This window comes from Bactrocera dorsalis, chromosome 5 (genome assembly GCF_023373825.1).
Source record: "Bactrocera dorsalis isolate Fly_Bdor chromosome 5, ASM2337382v1, whole genome shotgun sequence".
In the NCBI taxonomy this organism is placed as follows: domain Eukaryota; kingdom Metazoa; phylum Arthropoda; class Insecta; order Diptera; family Tephritidae; genus Bactrocera; species Bactrocera dorsalis.
Window position 1 is genome coordinate 70,023,103 of NC_064307.1, and position 19,964 is coordinate 70,043,066.

At 35.8% G+C, this 19,964-nt stretch overlaps 1 protein-coding gene across 6 annotated transcripts in view; it reads right to left on the reverse strand.

The window, feature by feature from the left end:
• Positions 1-3,246: 3,246 nt before the first annotated feature.
• LOC105227206 (myeloid zinc finger 1) overlaps positions 3,247-19,964 on the reverse strand; it is a 73,623-nt gene continuing 56,905 nt past the window's right edge. The window contains exons 4-9 of one of the 6 annotated variants that reach the window (XM_019990640.3): positions 13,843-15,137; positions 12,875-13,757; positions 10,024-10,218; positions 8,419-8,705; positions 8,248-8,349; positions 3,247-7,361 (exon numbers count right to left, since the gene is read on the reverse strand). In XM_019990640.3, the coding sequence (XP_019846199.2) occupies positions 6,816-7,361; positions 8,248-8,349; positions 8,419-8,705; positions 10,024-10,218; positions 12,875-13,757; positions 13,843-14,331 (2,502 nt within the window). In that variant the 5' untranslated portion in view covers positions 14,332-15,137 and the 3' untranslated portion in view covers positions 3,247-6,815. Of the gene's footprint in view, positions 7,362-8,244; positions 8,350-8,418; positions 8,706-10,011; positions 10,219-12,790; positions 13,758-13,842; positions 15,138-19,964 lie in introns of all 6 variants that reach the window. The other 5 variants (XM_019990639.3, XM_019990638.3, XM_019990637.3 and 2 more) reach the window with 5 other exon arrangements.

The following is a 19,964-nucleotide window of genomic DNA, read 5'->3' on the forward strand; positions in this document are numbered from 1 at the left end:
TTGTCTAAGTTTAGCTCGTTACCTTTTCGTTATAAAACCTTAAAATCCAAAACAATTTACACTTTTCATTTCCTGCTAATTTATACCATCTCATCGCTTAACCCTCACATTAGCTTTAACTATAAAACTTTTGCACATAATTTTGCCATTTCGAAATTCATTCAAATACCTCATTTTTCAACACATGCCGAAATTTCTATATCTTATATGTATACGCATTTAATTTTTATATTTATTTACAATTTTGTTGTTTTGCCAAAAGTTTCAAAAATTCATGCCGAGCCGAAATACGCAAGCTTTGTCCCATTGTCACCATCCCAACATATTTTTATTGTATGTAATTGGGCCCTATACACTATCAATCGTTGCCTAATTCTAACAGACGCTGCTCATTGTTACCAAAAATCATTTATAATGAGTTGATTATGTTTAACTTAAGTTTATAGACGAAAATTTGTGCTCCTTGAAAAGTTTAAATTATAGGAAAAAGAATCAGGCGAGAAATCTGAACGGTTGAGTATATACAAACTTAGATGTAAATAATTGAGCTTTTACAAAGATGCAAGCTTTATGCTAAGAAACTCAAAGAAATATTGTTTCGCTCAAAGCGTGTGACAAGCATTGTAAATGGGTTATACATTATAATTGAAACGAGAGCTTTCAAATAAACGCAAGCTTTATGCGCTAAAGCTTTTAAGAAAGAAACAAACAAAAAAATTTTAATAAAACTGGGTAAATAAATTATTTCCTATAACTGAAGCGTGAGCTCACTTTAATGAAAGCTTTAAGCGTTGAAGCGTTTGAGAAAAAAAAACATAAAAAAATTCATAAAGCTTTATAAATAAATCAATTTCCATAACGGAGGCGCCAGCTTTCACAAAAATGAAAACTTTATGCGCTGAAGCTTTTGAGAAGCAAGTAGAAAATTTTCAAACTCTGTACTGGTAGATTTTTAAGCCGTTATATCTAAAAAAAAAACTTTAAAGTTATCATAAATTAGACTTCACAAGGGCATAATGGAAATTATTTAGAATGAAAATCTTATAACGTTTTGCCCAACTTTTTCAAACCTTAAAAGCTTGAAAATTTGCTTTCACAAAAGCTAACATGAAATGAAACGCTTAAAAAAACTTTTAAAAAACGATAAAGTGAAAGCTCAGAAGCTTCAAAAAAAGCTTAGGAATTATATTTTTAACGCAAATGTGTTTAAATATATTACTTGGCCGTTTTAAATTACCAATGCCACATTTTTTTTGAAAAGCTCACAAAAAACAGATTGCAAAATTTCCAAAAAAATTTAAAATTTAAAAAATTAATTTTTAAAAGCTAATAAAGTAAAAAGTTGTACTACAAACCAAAACCTTTCGAAAATAACAAAAACAAATATGTCAAAAAATGTATATATATATATAATTTTATTTAAAAGTATAATATTTTCTTTCTCATCAGCGAACATGTTTAATATATGCCAGTTGATGTTGTTTAAAACTTAACTAATTAGAAAAAAAACAAGAGAAATTAAAAGTTCCATCTACGCACACACGTGACACGGCAGATATATGCATGTACAGCAGTATACATATGTATAGGTAGTTATATAATTCATTTGCTTTTTATATATATAATTTATATGTACGTTTGACAACGTTGTTTGTGTGTATGTATATATATATATGTGTGTGTTTGTGTGTGCTGTTCTTGCTGCGCGCATACTTTTACACTTTTTTAAATTATAAATAGTTTTGCAAGAAAATATTATTTTGCCTTTGCATTAGGAAACAAGCTCTACTGCTCTTCTTTTAATAATTTAACAATTATAAATGCTTTCACAATACAAAAATAAAATCAAATAAAATAAAAATATATTTATAATAATAATTAAACAAACGCAAAATTATTATAATTAATTATTATGCATAAAATAAGGCATACACAACTAACCACACGTGTAGGAATTTGAGTTTTTTTTACAATAACTTTTTAAGTTTGAAAAATTACGCACTTGCTGCCAGGAAATCGCGCACATTTGTTTCTGTTATTAAGTGGTTGCTAAGGCATGTTTGTGAAATGCTGGTATATTGTTGAAAATGTTCTATTTTTTAATTTTTTTCAGTAACATAAAATATTAAAAAAAATTCAAAATAGAATACACAAAAATTTGGAATTAAAAAAAAAATGGAATTAAAAAAATTAAAATTATAAATTTTTTAAAAATTAAAGTTTATAATAAAGTTAACAATTAAAAAATTTTAAAATCATTAATTAGCCAATATTTTTTTATTTAAAATAAATTTAAAAATTTAGGATAATTAATAAAAATTAATAATTAATTAATTTTCTTTTTTAATTAACTAATTAATAGTTTTTTCATTTTTAAGTAATTAACTAATTAAAAATTTCAAAATTAATTAAAAATTTTAATTAGCTAATTATTAATTTTTATTATGTTAAATTTTTAAAACTTATTTTAAATTAAAAAAATATAAACTAAATACTGATACCTTTAAAATTTTTAATTTTTTGTTTTATTTTTAAATTAATTAATTAATTTTAAAAGCAAATTAATTTTTTGTAATAATTAATTAGTTAATAAATTAAAAATAAATTATAATTATTAAGAAATTGAAAAAATATGAAAATTAAAGTTTCGTTTTAATTTAAAAAAATTTAGAAAATTTAAAATAATTAATTAATTAAGTAAAATTTTTAAAAATAAATATTAATTAATAAATTAAAAGGTTTTAAAATAATTAATTAATTCAAACGTTTAAAAAAAATGTTTGTGTATGTAAAATTTTTTGAATATTTTATTTTATCCAAAAAATTCTAATTTTTTAATAAAAAAAACGATTACGTTATTTTTATAAATTTGCAAATATTTTTTTAACATTTTTTATGATTAACTTTTGTTTCAAACAACTCGTGTCACATGACATTACCAGGTAATGCCCTACATCATCACTTCAACGCTTTGCATTGTATACATATACATGTACTTATGTATGTATGTTTGCTGCTTTTATGGCACCGAACGAGTCGTTTTAGCATATGTGGTAGTAATTTGATTATTTTCATATTTCACTTACACAAACATGCCACGCCCTTCTTAACTCATGTATTTCGTTTTTTGTTTATTTATTAAAGAAATTAACACTTGTTGTTGGTGTGGTTATGCGCTTAAAGGAGTATACAAGTAAACACAGCATAAAATTACAAAAACTTATATATCAATGAAAAAATATTCAGTAATTTACAATTGGGAAGACATATGCGTACATTTATATTTTTTTATTCACGCTTTAAACTTGCAAATTTTTTTTTTGTTTTTGTTTGTAAAATATTTTTTGTTAATAAATAAGAATTGTAGGAAATTTATTAAAAATAAGGCATGAAAAAGTAATTAAATCACAATTTGCTGTGAAAAAAATATTACATTATTGTAAGTTGTTTGGTTAAAATAAAACTTAAAGTTGCTAATAATAATTCAAAATTAAAAAAAAAACAATAATTGCATACTTTTTTGTGACAAACTCATTTTTTTTGTTATAAAAATATTTTTCAAATAAAATAAAATAAAATAATATTTTCATATACTTCTCCTCAATTTTTTTTTTATATAAAATAAAGTATCAAGTTCAACTTAAGCACTAAATTTAACGTAAAGTAAAAGTCATACGCTTGACACTTGCTTCAAGTTCACCACTCAGCTACTACTACATACTCAGCTGCTGCTGCTAAGTGCCTCACTCTCGGTTACTCATACGCCAACGTAACCACCAAGCAGTCGCTTGCTGCTTGTCTTAACTATAGTATGCTTGCTTGGGTATCGTTAATATTGGTAAATCATAAAAGTTTATATATATTAGAAGATTTTTCATATCACTTAAGCGAAAAAAACTATACGAAAGTAACTGTTTCTAAAACTAAATTTACGAATTCCTTAGTTTTTGCTGCTTTTTTCTTAGAGAAGTAAGTGTTGCTTAGTACATAGCATAATTAGTAGAAGTCATATACTACATACTTATGTGTGTGAGTGTTTATTGTTGTCTGTGTGAACGTGTGTGTTAAGTTTGTTAAAAATGTAGAAAATTTGATTTTCTGGTTAAATTATGGCTGTTGTTGGGAATAACCGAAACGCGAAATTTGATTTTGTGCCGCTGAGAGATTTTACTTTGCGAATAGTTTGCAAAAAAAAAGCACGACTTTTTTCAGTAACATGCTTATAAGAAGAACTACCGCTATAATTTTTGTCAAATTCTAGACTTCTATTGCTAACAAGCTTTCGAAAAAGCTTTCATAAAGTTCTTTGCAGCTTTTACGAAGCTTAAAAGCGTGGAAGTTCTTATCGCTTCAAGTTTTTAGAATTTTTCCATACATTTTTTATTTAAAATATGTTCGCAGTTTTTTATTTTAAAAGTCTTCAGAACTTCTTTTGAGGGTTAATAGCTTTAAGAGCAAGGACGCCTTTGAAAGCTTAAAAGTTTGCAGACATTTTTTTTTTTAATTAATTATTTTAACTATTTTTACGGTCCAAGTTTAATGGAAATCATTTCAGATAATCGCTTTAATTAAGTCCTTCCCAGCTTTGTTGAAACTTAAAAGTTTGCACGAAGCTTTTTGAAAATGTTTACAAATTTTTTATTTAAAAAAATTTCGCTTTTATATTTTATTAGAAAACTTTAATAAAGTTCTTCGCAGCTTTTCTGAAGCTTAAAAGCTTGAAAGTTTACACAAAAATTCTCACAATTTTTTTATTTTCCAAAATTTTGTGACTTTTTTTAATTCTGCTTTTTAGGTTCACAAGCTTTAAGGGCAGCTTTTCGAAGCTTAAAAGCTTCACGGCACCAAATTTCACTTACTCACATTTCGGTTTATCCATTTCGTTAACTGTTTTATGCTATTATTGCATTCTGTTTGGGCTATTGCTTGTTTGTATCTGTATTGGCTTTTTAAAAACGTTTTAAAAACTTTCGCTCATAACTAGTCAAAGTTTAGAGTCCTTTTCGAAAAGACTTTTGTTGTGGTTATACGGGCTAAAAACTACATATTTATACATGTATGTGTATGTATGCATTTATAATAGGTATGTATGTATGGATGAAACACACTGCTTTTCGAAGCTTTCACAAGCTTTCAATAATAATCATAAGAAGAATTAATGTGTGTGTGTGTTGACAGTGTGGTGAGTATATGTACGTGTAGTGGTAGGTGTGTAGATGAGAAATAATATATGTTTATATATATATAGATATAGTAACGTTAGATTTCATATTAAAATTATTACTACAATTAAAATTTGCTTTGCTGTTTTTGTTGTTTTTGCGCACACGCCTCGCTCACTTCCGCTAACTTAATTTTCGCTTACAAAATTAAGTGCATAAGAAATTATATTGAAATTACAGTTAATATTTATAAGTAAAAGTGGTAGATATATGTATATATGTATATGCAGTTATAAGCAGGCCTATTTAGAAGAGAAATAATACTTAACAATTAAATTAAAAAATATTTTTTTTTTGCATTTTTCTGCAATTTCCTTTCACATTTCTTGCTGTTAAATAAAAATTTGAAAAAAAACTTAAAAAAAAAATTAAAAAATAATTACGGCATAGTTTAAAGAACGTTGTGTGTCTAATATGTAAACGTAGTGTGTAAAGTAAGTCTGTCCGCGCAGTTTTCGCGCACACTGTACGCGCGTACTTAAGTTGTAGTATTGAAAAAGGGGAGTATAAGTATAAAAAGGTGAATTGGTAGTGCTAGTGCTAGCGCCTAATACACACAAGCATTGAGCGCCTTTTTTATATGCTTTGTATTATAACGGTAACTTTTTTTTTTTCAAAATTCAAAAATTTCAGAGAATTTTTTACGCAAAGTTACACCGACTGCCGCGCGCGTGTTTTACTATTTTCACTCGTTAACAAAAACATATAATTAATAACGGTAAATTAATTGCATATGTAGTAGTGCTTCAACTAAATGTTGTTCGTTTTAATTTTCAAACGCTACAGGCCTATATATGGTACGTGCGAGTGCGCGATTCATGTTCAGCTGCAGCGCACGCTCAACAGCTGTCAGTTTGAGTGCGCTTTGCTGTTGTTTGAGTGGTTTCCTAGTTGTACCGTTATTGTTATATGAATGTTATGCATTCTTCCTTTACTGCGCATACATTGATGTTTTTGTTTTCTTACATAATTGTTATTGTTTTTATTGTTTATAGTTTTTTTGTTGGCTTCTCAATTATACTCGTATTCTTCATACAATTAGGCTGCTGCTTGATGACATCATAGAGATCCGAATATTGAGTGTATATGGGGATGTATAGGAATAGCGTGTGACAGTGTGTGTGGTGGTGGTGGCGGTGGTGGTTGAACGCCTAAGGCGCCACCTCCACCGCCGCTATGCGCTGGCGGCAGATGTGTGGGCGGCCCGCATAGATTGGCGCCGCCGCCCACATGCGATGCCTGATGCGCCTGCACGGGATGATGCGCGACTGCAGCGGCCGCTGCGGCTGCTGCTGCGGCGGCAGCGCTCGGCAGTGGCGCCACCGGTGGCAATGTGATGGAGAGTGTAACTGTTTGTGGCGGTGATAGGCCATGTTGCGCGTGCTGGTGTTGCAGCTGCTGCTGTTGTTGTTGTTGATTTTGCTGTTGTTGCGCCGCAGCGCTGTTGTTTGTTGCACTTTGTGCTGATGTCGGCACCACGACACCGACGCCGCCTCCTCCACCGCCACCTTGCTGTGTGCCGGCATTATTGGCTGCTGCTGCTGCCGCCACGGCCGCCGCTGCTGCAGCGGCTGCTGTCGCAGTGGTGGGATGTCACTGAGCCACCACCGATGTGGGCGTGTTCTGTTGCACCACCACACCGGGCGCCACCGAATTCGGCACCGTCACATTGACGGGGGGCTGTGAGGCGGCGCCACCACTATGCGCCGCTGTGGGCTGTCCCTGCGTCTGAAACGTTTGCTGGAACGGCGGTCCATAACACTGCGGGAAGTACAATTCATTCTTGACGACCGACTGTTGCACGGCCGCATTCTGTACGGCCGCCATGGCGCGTGGCAAAATATTCGCTTTATTGTCGCCACCAGCCGCAGCCGGATTATTGTTGTTGAGGAATTGTTGTGCCGCATTCTTGGTCTCGTTCATCAGATGATTGGCAGCGGCTGCGGCGGCGGCGGCGGCCGCATGACTGTTGGCATTCGGATTGTTGGCATTGGCCGCATTCGGATTATTCGTGTTGCTTTGACGTGGCCGTTTTGTCGTGTTCGGATTCATGTGGTTGTCGATGTGTTTGGTCACCTCGTTCTCGGTGGCAAAGCGACGTCGGCAATTTGGCATTGGGCAGCAGAATGGACGATCACCCTGTAAATGGATTGGCAATAGCATTAGTTAGGAGTAGGAAGAATATATGGTATATGAAATATGTATACAGTAAAAGCTCTATAAAACCGACGCTCTATTAAGCGGCCATCTCCACTAACCGCGCACACTATCCGTTAACTAAAAGTCCAGATTGTCCTTAAATGAACATTAGGAACAATTTATTAAGCGGAAAACTTTATTACAGGACAGAAAGACTGGTCCTGCAAGTGTCTGCTTATGGGAGATTCCACTGTATATGACAATAATCACGAAACGAATAACATTTTTGCTAAAAGATAATTTGCTGATTGGTAATAAGCTTAGTTAGCGGTTTTAGGTCGGTTTAGGTAAAGCTCAAATCGAAAGCTTTGTAGCACGAAAGGTCTTTTAAGCTGCCGTTCAACAATTTTTAAGCTTGTTACTGTTTTTATTTAAGAAATCTTAAAATATTATGAAAAAAAATGAAAAGTTTCGAAGTCTGAAAGCTCGTTTGTAAGTTAACATGACCTGTTGCTCTCACATTCTTAAGCTTCTAATTGTTTTTTGCTATTTAAACATAAATAAACTTAAAGTCTTAAAAGGAAAATTGAAATTGATCCAATTGAAAGCTTCGAAGCCCGAAAGCTGAATGAATAAATTTTTTTCGAAAAGATAATTCTTTTTCTTAAGCTCAGTTAGCGTTTTTATGTTGATTTAAGTAAAGCTCAAATCAAAAGCTTCGAAGCACAAAAGCTGTTTTATTAACTGCTGATGTCAGACTTTTTTCTTACAAATTTTTATTTACGCATAAGAAGTCTTAAAGTATTATTAAGCAATATAATGCTCCTTTGAGCTTTCTGAAAGCTATTTTTCCTCTATTGTGTCAAATCTACAAGTTTACAACTACCTGGTGCGTGCGTGTGTGCTGATCCAGTATGGCCTTCTGACGGAAGTCTTTACCGCATTGCGCGCATTTGTACGGCTTCTCGCCGGTGTGTATACGAATATGCTGAAAGAAAACAAAAAATATATAGCAATAATTTAGTAGTCCTTTTTCGGCGTCTCTCCGCTCACTTACCTGATTCAGTATGGTGCGCTGTCGGAAGAAACGCGGACAATACAAACAACCGAACGGCTTCTCATTCGTGTGTATTCGTAAATGTTGCGTTAGGTGCGACTGCTGTCGGAAGCGTTTGCCGCACTCGGGGCACGGATACGGGCGCGACTCGATGTGTATGCAGCCGTGTTGCAGCAGTGTCGTCTTCTGCTTGAACTCCTTGTCACAGATGGGACAACGCACGTAGAGCGGCATGTTGGCTGGCCGCACGCCGATATGCTGCAGCACATCTGGCAAGATCTTTTGCCCTGCGCATGTGCACACGTATATTTGTTTGTAGCATGTGGTATATGAAAATAGAGAAAACACCAAAAACTCATATGAATCAATGTGATTAAGTTGCATGTGTAAATGCAATTACAGTAATTATAATTAATAATTATAATAAATTAAGGAAAAAACGTATAACAAAACGTAGTAAGGACTTCCTGAGGCCACGTGTGTTCTTTTTTTTTTATTGTTTTCTAGACTATATCTCGTAGACAGTACTTACTGAACATTTAGCGTTGTGGCTCTGGCAGTAAATTTCTAAATTTCGTTGTATAATATTATATGTAACTGTGCTTTTATTGCCTTTATTGTAGTCAAGAACTTTTCCCCAAAAAAATGTTTTTATTTTGTTTATTTTTTTTTTCTTTTTTTTTTTTGATTAGTTCCGTCACCCTAGTTGAAGGTACATTGATTTTTTTATAATTTTTCGAAGAGGTAGCGAAAGGATTTTCATTTAAGTAGTTTTTTTTTTTGGTTTTTGGTTTAAATTCGGACAGTTTTTAAAGCTACACATTGTATAAGAGTAATCGCTTGTAAGCATATTAAAAGAATTGACTTTTTGTTGTTGTTGAAAACATTTCTGAAGTGATTTCAGGGAAGCTTCCGAGTTGGCAAGCCTTAGTAGATTATAAATCAGGGTCCGTTCCGGCTACTTAGATCTAACTGGATGGACCGAATGAAAAAAAGAAGACAATTACCGTTATTTTTCAACACACCTCGTATATATGAAGCCTATTATATAAAAAGTGGTTGGTTTGATTGTCTGTTAAGACGTTATATGCAATAATTTTGTTAATACGCCTGAATGTAGGCTATATTTTACATTTGAAACAAAATGTAGTATACATTTAGGATAACAACGAAAATTCTTGTATCTTTGGTGCTGTACGGCAGTAAAGTCGGAAGAAAAGTCAAAATTTTTCTCTAAAATGTGAACACCAGTTGTCATTGTGAACTTTTTATCGAAGATATTTATCAATCTCTGAGATATATAACTGAAATTAAGATAGAATCTGTTCCTGATAATATTATGTCCATATGGCATATATGGACAGAATGAATTCAATACTTTCCTTAGTCTCCAAACAAACAATAGAAAGATTTTCTAACCTCAAGTTGGTCGTTAGAAGTTGTAAAAGTATGAAGAGTTCATTTACACCCGCACTTAGCACTACCTTACTTGTCAGATTATATAAATATCAACAAATCATATATAATTATAGTAAAAAATATTTAACATAACAAATTGTAAAAGAAAAGTAAAAAACGGCTCGGTATACGTACAGTTCTTATTACCTTTGCTGTCCTTAAAGTATGACGGATAATGTATACCGCCGCTGCCGTCTGGCGTACCCTGTGAATCCTCGTCATGATAACCGCTACCACCGGCTATATCATTCTTCGTATCAGTCTCATCACCCGGATATGGTACATCCTGTGGCCACAGTGTCGGATGTGGGCCATTCTTGAAGATAAGATTCGGTGAGACATCTGTTTAACGGTACGTGTAGTCGGCATACATGACATAACGTGTATATTTTTAAAGACGTGCGTGCACAGTTGAAACGAAAGAAAAAATAAGATTGTTTTGTTAGTACGTGACGAATTTGGGCTAAGTACCCCACTTAGTAAGTTGTAAATTGCTGAATGACTCGTTAACATTTGCTAAGCTAAACTACAATATATAAAATTTGAAATGATAAAAAATAAGCGTTAAACGAAAAAGCATAATAATTAATAAAAATTGGAGCAGGCGTAGTGCTTCAGCACTTTTTGGGCTTCCTTAGTTTGGAGAAGTTTTTTTGTTGAATGTGTGTTTTTGCTACTTTTGCTTTAAGGTTTTGCTAAAGGTGTAAGTATGTGTGTGATAAATAAAATTTGGTTTTTTCTTATATGATAAAATATGCCGAAAAGTTTTTGCCAGATTTTTTATGCCTTTTCAAAATGGTGTGCCTTTTTATATGGTGTTTTCGAGGTTAGCTTTGGTTTGGAAAAAAACTACTGAATTCAGGGTGTTTTGTACACAAATAAGAGACTTTCACTATAATCTAAGAAGACACTCTAGAAAAAATTACCACATGGTTAACAATAATAAAAACCTAACCTTACTTTCTAAACTGAAATATTTAAAATTTAAGGAAAGAAAAGTTATTACAAATAGTTTCAAAAACATATAATACTGCTTTTAACGGGGGCTATATTTGTTAAAATATGCTCAAAATTAAAAAATAAAAAATAATAATTCAGAGATCTAAGTATTTTTAGACTTTGGCTTTCCTAAACTTTCCTAAAACCATTCTTCATTACAAAAAAATATTAAAATAAATAAAAAAAAAAATCTTAAAAAAAATTATATTAAAAAAAATAATATTAAAAAAAAATAAAAAAAATATTAAAAGAAAAACATAAATAAAATAATATTAAAAAAAAATAAAAAAAATATTAAAAGAAAAACATAAATAAAATAATATTAAAAAACAAATAATTAAAAAATGAACTAAAATCTTAAATATTTCAAATAAAACTAACAACAAGAACAACCGTTAACTTCGGCTGCTTCGAAGCCATAATACCCTTCACAAATACAATGGATTCCTTACAGGAATTTGATTTTGAACTACAAGTTTGTATGGTAGCTACATGCTATATTGGCTCGATCCGCACGATTTCTCCAGAGATTATATCATTCTCGAAGGCAATAATCTATGCCGAATTTCTTAACGATATCTCGTCAAATGAAAAAGTTTTCCGTACAAGACTTGGGTTTGAACGGTTAGTTTGTATGGCGGCTATATGCTATAGTGGCTCGATCTGAGACATTTCTTCAAAGATTGTATCATTGCCTTTGAAAATAATCCATGCTAAATTCCTCGACGATATCTCGTCAAATAAAAAAGTTTTCCATACAAACACTTTATTTTGAACGCTCAGTGTGTATGGCAGTTATATGCTATATTTATCTGATCTAAATCATTTCTTGGGAGATTACATCATTCCTTCAGATAATAATCCATGCCAAGTTTATTGACGATATCTTCTCAAATGAGAAAGTTTTTCATACAAGCACTAGATTCCGATCTTTCTAGTTGTTTGGCAGTTATATGCTATAGTGGTCCGATATCGGCCGTTCTGACAAAGGACCAGCTTATTGGTGAGAAAAGGGCGTGTGCAAAATTTCAGACCAATATCTCATAAACTGAGGGACTAGGCCTGAGAAACTTTAATTGGCTGAGGAACTAGTTCGTATATGGTATATACAGACAGAAAAACGGAAGACTAACGGGTAGACGAATGTGGCTTATTCAACTCAGCTTGTCACACTGATCAATTATATATGTATATAAATTATGGGATCTAGGTCCTCTCTTCTGCGTGTTACAAACTTCACGACAAACTTATTATACACTGTTCGGGGTACAAAAAGTAAATAAAAAGTAAAAATTTCTATTTGAAAAATATAACAATAGCAGAATATCACATTACAAAAGCTGTATTTTCGTAAAATACTGACTTCTTTAAAATAAATACGAAATAAAGTGAGCTTAAATCTTACCGAGCTTGCCTAACGGTACATACGATCTCTACTGAAATAAAATAATAATACTGACTATACTTTTTATGCGCAAATGTGCTAAAAACCTACTACATTGCCTCTCTTCCACCATTTAATACTAAAAAAACAACACCATTCTGAAAAGGCAGCCATTTTCCTCTATCAAATAGGTGCATAGAGGACGCTTTTTTATTGTAAATTTCGAAATTTAGAAAATTTGAATTTTGCAGGGGCATTAGCAGGATGCTTGTGTCTCACAGCTGACGCTACATAAAACGCTAAGCTTGATCTCTCTCTTTCTCTCTATTCTTCACTCTCTCTTTTAGCAGCAACTTGCATTGCTTGATTTGAAGCTTTTGCCTCGACTAGCTAACTAGCTGTATATATGTATATGTAACTACACATGTATAGGAATTAAACTGTGTCTGTATTTGTATCACTGCCTCTGCCTAAATAATCAAATTCTGCAAATTTGCAATTTGTTCAATTGTTTCAATAACTGTCGCTCGCCTTGGTGGGTGCGCACATGTTGATTGAGGATGGCCTTCTGGCGAAAGTGCTTGCCGCACTCTGGGCATGCGTAGGGCTTCTCACCCGAATGGATGCGTATATGTTGGTTGAGTATCGCCCGCTGACGGAAGCTGCGCGAACAATAGCCGCACGTGAACGGTTTCTCATTGGCATGTATACGTAAATGTTGTGTCAGATGCGATTGTTGACGGAAACGTTTGCCACACTCCGAACATGGATACGGACGCGCATCGGTATGTATACGATCGTGCTGCAGTAGTGTGCTCTTCTGTTTGAAATCCTTGCCGCAGGTCAAACACTTGAACAAACGCAAATCGCTGTGCGGTTTTGGCGGTTTATTCGGATTTGGATGGCGACCGCGTCCACTGCCGGTGCCAGTACCTGTGCCCGTACCACCAGCACCACCCGTGCCAGTGCCAGCGCCATTGCCATTGCCGGCGCCACCTGCAGCGCCGACTGCACCTTCACCCCCACCGCTGCCATTTGCGCCGCTGTTGTGTGCATTGCCGCCATTACCGCCAGCGCCGCCGTTCTGCGGACCATTATTGCCTTGCTGATCACCACCGCCGCCGGCGCCGCCTGGCAGCAGCTCGGGCATGGCGTAGCCCTCGAGACCGCCATTCTGTTCCATGGCGTTCGCCATGCCGGGCAACACCGGTTTATTGAGATAGTGTAATGCTGGGAAGCCGGGTGGCGGCAGCATGGCGCCTTGCGGCGCTGGATGACGTGGCGCATAGTAGCCGCCGAGTTCACCGCCCTGCGGTGTTTGGAAGTTATCGTTAGGTTGGCCCGGTTGCGTCGGACCGCCATTCTGTACGTGCTGTTGCTGTGGATTCCCCGCGCCGCCATCGCGGCCCGTGCTCTGGTGTTGTTGCGGGTCATTGTTGCTTTGGTTTGGATTGGATTGCGCCGAGTTCTGCTGTTGGCTGGCCTGCAGGTTGGCGACCTGCAAGTAAAATTAGCGCGCAAATTATTAATACAATGCATATTTAAAGCGCTGTGTGACTGCTGCTACTCAGTTATGTACGTACCTGATTCATGGTGACATCATCGTCGGGTGGGCCGCCGCCGTTGACGCGCTGCTGCGGCGGATATGGACTCGTCGAGGGTGAGCCCTGCTGCCGTCCCACGCCATCGCCGCCATTCTCGCGCGGATCGCCCGTGGGGCTTTGCGGCTGTTGGCCTTGTTGTTGCTGCTGCTGCTGTTGTTGTTGTTGCGCCACCGCCGCGGCGGCTGCTTGCGCGGCGCTCGCTATCTGTGCGGCTGGGTTTTGTCCATTTTGTTGTTGTTGCGCTTGCAAATGTTGCTGTGCCTGCTGCTGTATGCCCGGATACATTTCGCTGCCCCACTGCGCGGCCGAACCGCCAATCGCGGCCGGATTGCGTTCGCCATCCTGTGAGTCCTTGTACAGCACATAGGGCTGGCCGGTGTCTTGCGTGATGCAATACATTATTTGTCGCGGTACCTTCAGTCCAGCGGCGATGCAAGCCGCAAAGGATGCGGAGAAATTGATCGCCATGTCGCTGGAGGAAGGAGTGTGTGAGTGTGTGTGTATTGTGATTGTTGCTCCGCCCTACGTGGTGTAATGTATTAAAGCGCGGTTTTTTCTAAAGCTGCTGGGAGTTTCTGTTTCCTGTGGAGCGCTTAACTCCTTTGGCGTTGATTTTGTTATTTTAACGGTAAATTTTAGTGTTAGAATTACACTTCTTGTTGTTATTGCTCTTCAAAGCCCATTTTGACCGTTTTCATTCAGTATACTTTAACTGCTCAGCTGCTCCAACTTTGCTGATATTGTTTTTGTTGTATTTCTTGTTTTAAATATTGCTCTTCATTGGCTGTGATTCGCCGTTCTCTCTTTGTAGCACTGCCTGCTTCAATACAGCTGCTTGCTGTGCTTACTTGTTACTGTTGTTGTTGTGTTTGTTGCTTTCAAGGGGTTACTCATATTTTGTGGGGTTTTTAGCTTTTATTGCCAGGTGTTATTTTCTTATTCACGCGTTTTAATGACTTTCTCCTCAAACGTTGTTTTTGTTTTATATTAAATTTAATGCTCTGTTGTTTTTGTTTTATGATTTTTGTGTTTATATTTTTATTTTATTTGCCTTTACACTCTAATTGTTATTTCTTTATGTTCTCTCGCTAAAAAATCTTTAATCTTAGTCCAAAATTGCTGTGTTTTTGTATCTAAAGTTAAAATCTCTCGCTTTTCATGAAATTTTCTTCAAATTTCGTTGTTGTTTTTGGAATTTAAAACCGCTTGCCAGTTTGTAGTTGTTGTCTGCTGGTACAAAACTGTGTCCCACACCGTGCTGGACAATATTGTTTCTGAAAAATATAAGCACGTGACATTAAGTTAGGTTAGAATGAGCACCAATTTGCAGAAAATATTAAACAAATAAGGAACATATTGTCGCCTAAAATGCAAAACAACAGATCATCATAAAATAACCAAAATTGAGTTTTTAATTGCTTACGATTCACTAGATCATATTACATTTATGTAGCAATACATTTTCAGCTTCCAATATCACATATAACGAATATATAACCAATATGTAACCATTATATAACCAATATATAACCATTTTGTAACCAAAACTCAAATTTTATTTCAATATGAAAACCATTTTATAACCAAAACTCCAATTTTGTTTCAATATGAAAACCAATATATAACCATTTGATAACCTTGTATATGATAACCACCACGTAACCATTTTATAACCAAATTTTGTTTTAATATGAGTAGTTTCTATTAGTTCGTTTTTTCCTAGCCTGTAAATTCATGAAAAATTAAAAATAATACGTTTTTTGCTTTTAGCCGACGATATATTAAATGAATTATATTGCGATAAAATTATTAACGCTTTCTTGTCTTCTATTTCTTCTTCTATTAGCCTTCAATGCGTGTAGCGATTCACGTTGAATGTCTTCAATTAGCTCAAAACGGTTTCACCGGAACGATCGTCGAGTGTGCTGAATAGCCAGAAGTCACACGACGCCAAATCCAATGCCTGCGGCACGATATTGGTTAAATTTTTGACGAAAACTCACGAGGAATCAATGTAGTATGCGGCGGTGCCTCCCTTTGGTGCTAAAACCAAGCGCTGCCCGTCCATAATTCCGGTAATTTTTTACGTATAGCTTCACACAAACAACGCATAACACACAAATATTATTTTCTCTTTACAGGTCGGCCGGTCGTAAGGAATTCGGAGTGCACCCCCTCATCCATAATCGAAGCAAACTGCCAAAAAAACGATGATTTTTCACCTGCTTGGTTTTTTCGGCTGCGGCTCAGCTTTGCCTCAATATTTGGCCGATTAACTGTCTGTTTCCGGGCTGTAAGCAAAGATCCAAGACGCAACGCCAGCAATAATACGTTTCATGACATCCTGGCAGTCGGAAGGCATTGTTTCACGCGACGCTGTTTTTTGAAATATTTGAGTGAGTACAACCAGTCGCGCTTTTACTTTTCTTGGGCCTAAATGATCTTTAAAATTGGTTTTCATTGATCTCTTTTCAGCCTCCGTGAGCACAATTTTGCTGGAACGGCTGGAACGGCTGGAACGACCGAGCGAACGCACCTAATTCTGGCAGATTATTTCACACTATGGTACTACGAACCGATAAAAAAGAGAGAGTGCCATTCTTTTTGAAGGTGCAGCAGACGGGCATTAAAAGGAGCGAAGAGCGGGCTACACATAAATATTTAAGGCATCTAAACCCATCAGATCTGGACTGCCTACATGTCAAAACGAGTTATCAAACAAAAAGTGGCATTTTATCATCAAAAACTAGTCGTTTATGGACAAAACGTTCGAATTTAACGGTTTTGGACTCGGAATATATAGGGAGATACTCGGAAATCCTCCCAAAACCCATTTCAACACCCTCAATTAGGAGAAAAAATCATTTTGGCGATTTTATTCCCAAAAAACGGCGATTTGGTACACATTTTTATTTTTCTAAATTTCTGTGTAAATCCAAATTTAAAATTTCTTTAATAAAAATATGCTCCTTGCGATTCTGCAACTTTCTGCATTTTTACTTTTTCTCTACGACCATTAGTTTAGAAGTTATAAGCATTTTTGTATTCGCTTTAATTCGGCGGTTGCTTGCTGCATGCTCCTGGTCGCCTGGTAGAAATCTGGGATTTTGGCACCAAATTGAATGCAATTTTTCTGCAGCGGAGGCGGATGCGCTACAAATTTGCGGGGTGGGTATAGCATAAGCAAAGGGGCGAAATTGGTACACGGAAGTGGGCATATATAGCGCCCGGAAATGGGGGAAGGTCCTTAACCGGAAACGGAAATTGGACCTCCACTTCCGGCCCAACAACCCAACCGGAAGTCGCAAACCGGAAACGGAAATGGAACCCACTTCCGGGCCGAGAAACCCGCTTCCGGGTTGCGGCTTCCGGTTTGGTCCGCTGGCCGGAAGTTTGCCCGTTTCCGCTTCCGCCCCGGTCATCCGGTTTGTCGTTTCCGGTTTGGTTGTCAGGCCGGAAGTGGCCCCCAGTTCCGCTTCCGGTCCAGGACCTGCCCCCATTTCCGGGCGTTATATATGGCCACTTCCGTGTCCCAAATTTCGCCCCTTTGCGTATGCTATACCCACCCCGCAAATTTGTACTGCATCCGCCGCCGCTGCAGGAAAATTCCATTCAATTTGGTGCCAAAATCCCAGAATTCTACCAGGCGACCAGGAACATGCAGCAAGCAACCGTCGAATTAAAGCGAATACAAAAATGCTTATAACTTCTAAACTAATGGTCGTAGAGAAAAAGTAAAAATGCAGAAATTTGCAGAATCGCAAGGAGCATTTTTTTATTAAAGAAATTTTAAATTTGTATTTACACAGAAATTTAGAAAATTAAAAATGTGTACCAAATCGCTGTTTTTTGAGAATAAAATCGTCAAAATGATACTTTCTCGTAAGTAAGGGTGTTGAAATTGGGTATGGGAGGATTTCGGAGCATCTCACCATTTATTCCCAGTCCAAAACTTTTAAATTGGAACGTTTTGTCCATAAACGATTAGTTTTTGATCATAGTATCCAACTTTTTGCTTCATAATTATTTTTCTTCACGGAGTCTAAAAACAGCGTATCGAGAAGAAGAGATCTTACTGGCATCGTTGGATTGTCGGAAGGATCAATGAAAAACAATTGGAATGATCATCTGGGCCTAAGAAAAGTGAAAGCGCGATTAGTTCTACAATCGCCAAATTTTTGCGAAAACAGCGACTCGTTAACGTCTATGAAAAAATGCTTTCCGACTATTAGAATATCGTGAAATGTATTATTAGTGGTGCTGAGTCTTGGATCTTTGCTTACGACCTCTAAACAGACGATCAATCGGCCGAATATCGTGGCAAATGTGAGCCGCAGCCTAAAAATCAAAGCAGGTCAAAAAAATCGAAATTATATTGACAGTTTACTTTGATTATCGAGGCGTGGTGCACTCTCATTTCCTTAGAACTGCCCAACCTGTAAACAAGAAATACTATTTGAGTGTTATGCGATGTTTGCGTGAGGCTCTTTGTAAAAAGAGGCTGGAATTATTTGCCGACAACTATTGCTTTTTGCACCACAGGAATGTAGCGCCGCATACTGAATTAAATATTCGTGAGTTTTTCGCCAAATTTTCAGCCAATATCGTGCTGCAGCCACCGTATTCGCCTGATTTTGACGTCGTGTGACTTCTGGCTATTCAGCACACTCAACGATCGCTTCGGGGAAACCGTTTTGAGCCAACTGAAGACAATTTTTAGTTCATAAGCGGATATAAGCCCATCGCCACTAAGACTCGCTATAACTATCGAATATAAAACGTTAATACTTTTATGAGAATACGAGTAGAATTGATTTAACATATCGTCTCCTAAAATGTAAAATAACGTTACTTCAGTTTTCATAAATTTGTAGGCGAAGATGTAGCAAGCAGCCGCCCAACACAAAAATGCTTATAACTTCTAACGTTGAAGGAGCTTTATGGTCTGGGACAGCTTTGGGGAATTGTGTCTCCAGCTGCACCGAATCCGGCCCTACCATCTTCCTTTTCATTTCCTTCTATTCCTATATGAGCGGTACGCTACGGATAACCTTACTTACCGCTTGCTATAAATTAGAATGAAATTGGACCTACTCTTTAGAACAGAAGCCCCCTTGGCTGTTTATTAGAAGTGACCTCCTACTTTAACCTTTAAAATCAAGCAAATATTTGTATTAAAAGGCAATTATATTAGAATTATGGTAGACCATCACTTTAGCTCACAATATATGTATGCTACATTTTATTGAATTTACCTTCATTGGTACTTGAACAGGATCTACATTGTATGGCATATGTATATTTAATCAATCGCTACAAGATAATCCTCTAAACCAGAAATTTATTGCACATTTAAGCCAAGCATGCAGCGCATTGAACAGTATTTATAGATACTAAAAACCGCTTTTTCGCCACACAACGGCATTTGTATGTAACGCTGTGCATATTTTAGTCAATTAATCATTATGAAACAACACAACTTTCCAAGCGATAAATCACGATTGCGCGCAACGCTGCCACAAATGTAAGCGCAGATTTTTGCATGCTACATACAAGTGAATATATATGAGTATATGCATATAACGTAGTCACGATATGTGTGCTGTATTGAAAATATTTTATATATAAAATAAATGTCATGACAATAACTAGGGGACCGAAATGGCAAAGCTACATGTTTTAATTGCTGCCAGTAGTTATGGCATACAATTGAGGTTAGGTGGGGTAAAATAGTTTTTTGTAACTGAGGGAGGGTTCAAATCGTTGTAAGATGTATAAGATGTTGAAAATGTATATAAAATTAATATAACTGGTATATATATGTAAATGTATACATAAAATCAAAAAAGAAACGCTAAAAAATGTCTAAAATCCTAAGGAACTCACATTGCTTAGTGAGTTTGTATGACAGCTACATGTTATAGTGACGCGATCTGAATAATTTCTTTGGAGATTGTAGCAAAGTCTTGAAAAATAATCTTAGTCAGTTTTCGTGAAGTTAGCTCGTCAAATGAAAAAGCTTTCCATACAAGCTCCTGATTTTAACGTTCAGTTTGTATGACAGCTATATGCTATAGTGGTCCGATTTAAAAAGTTTCTTC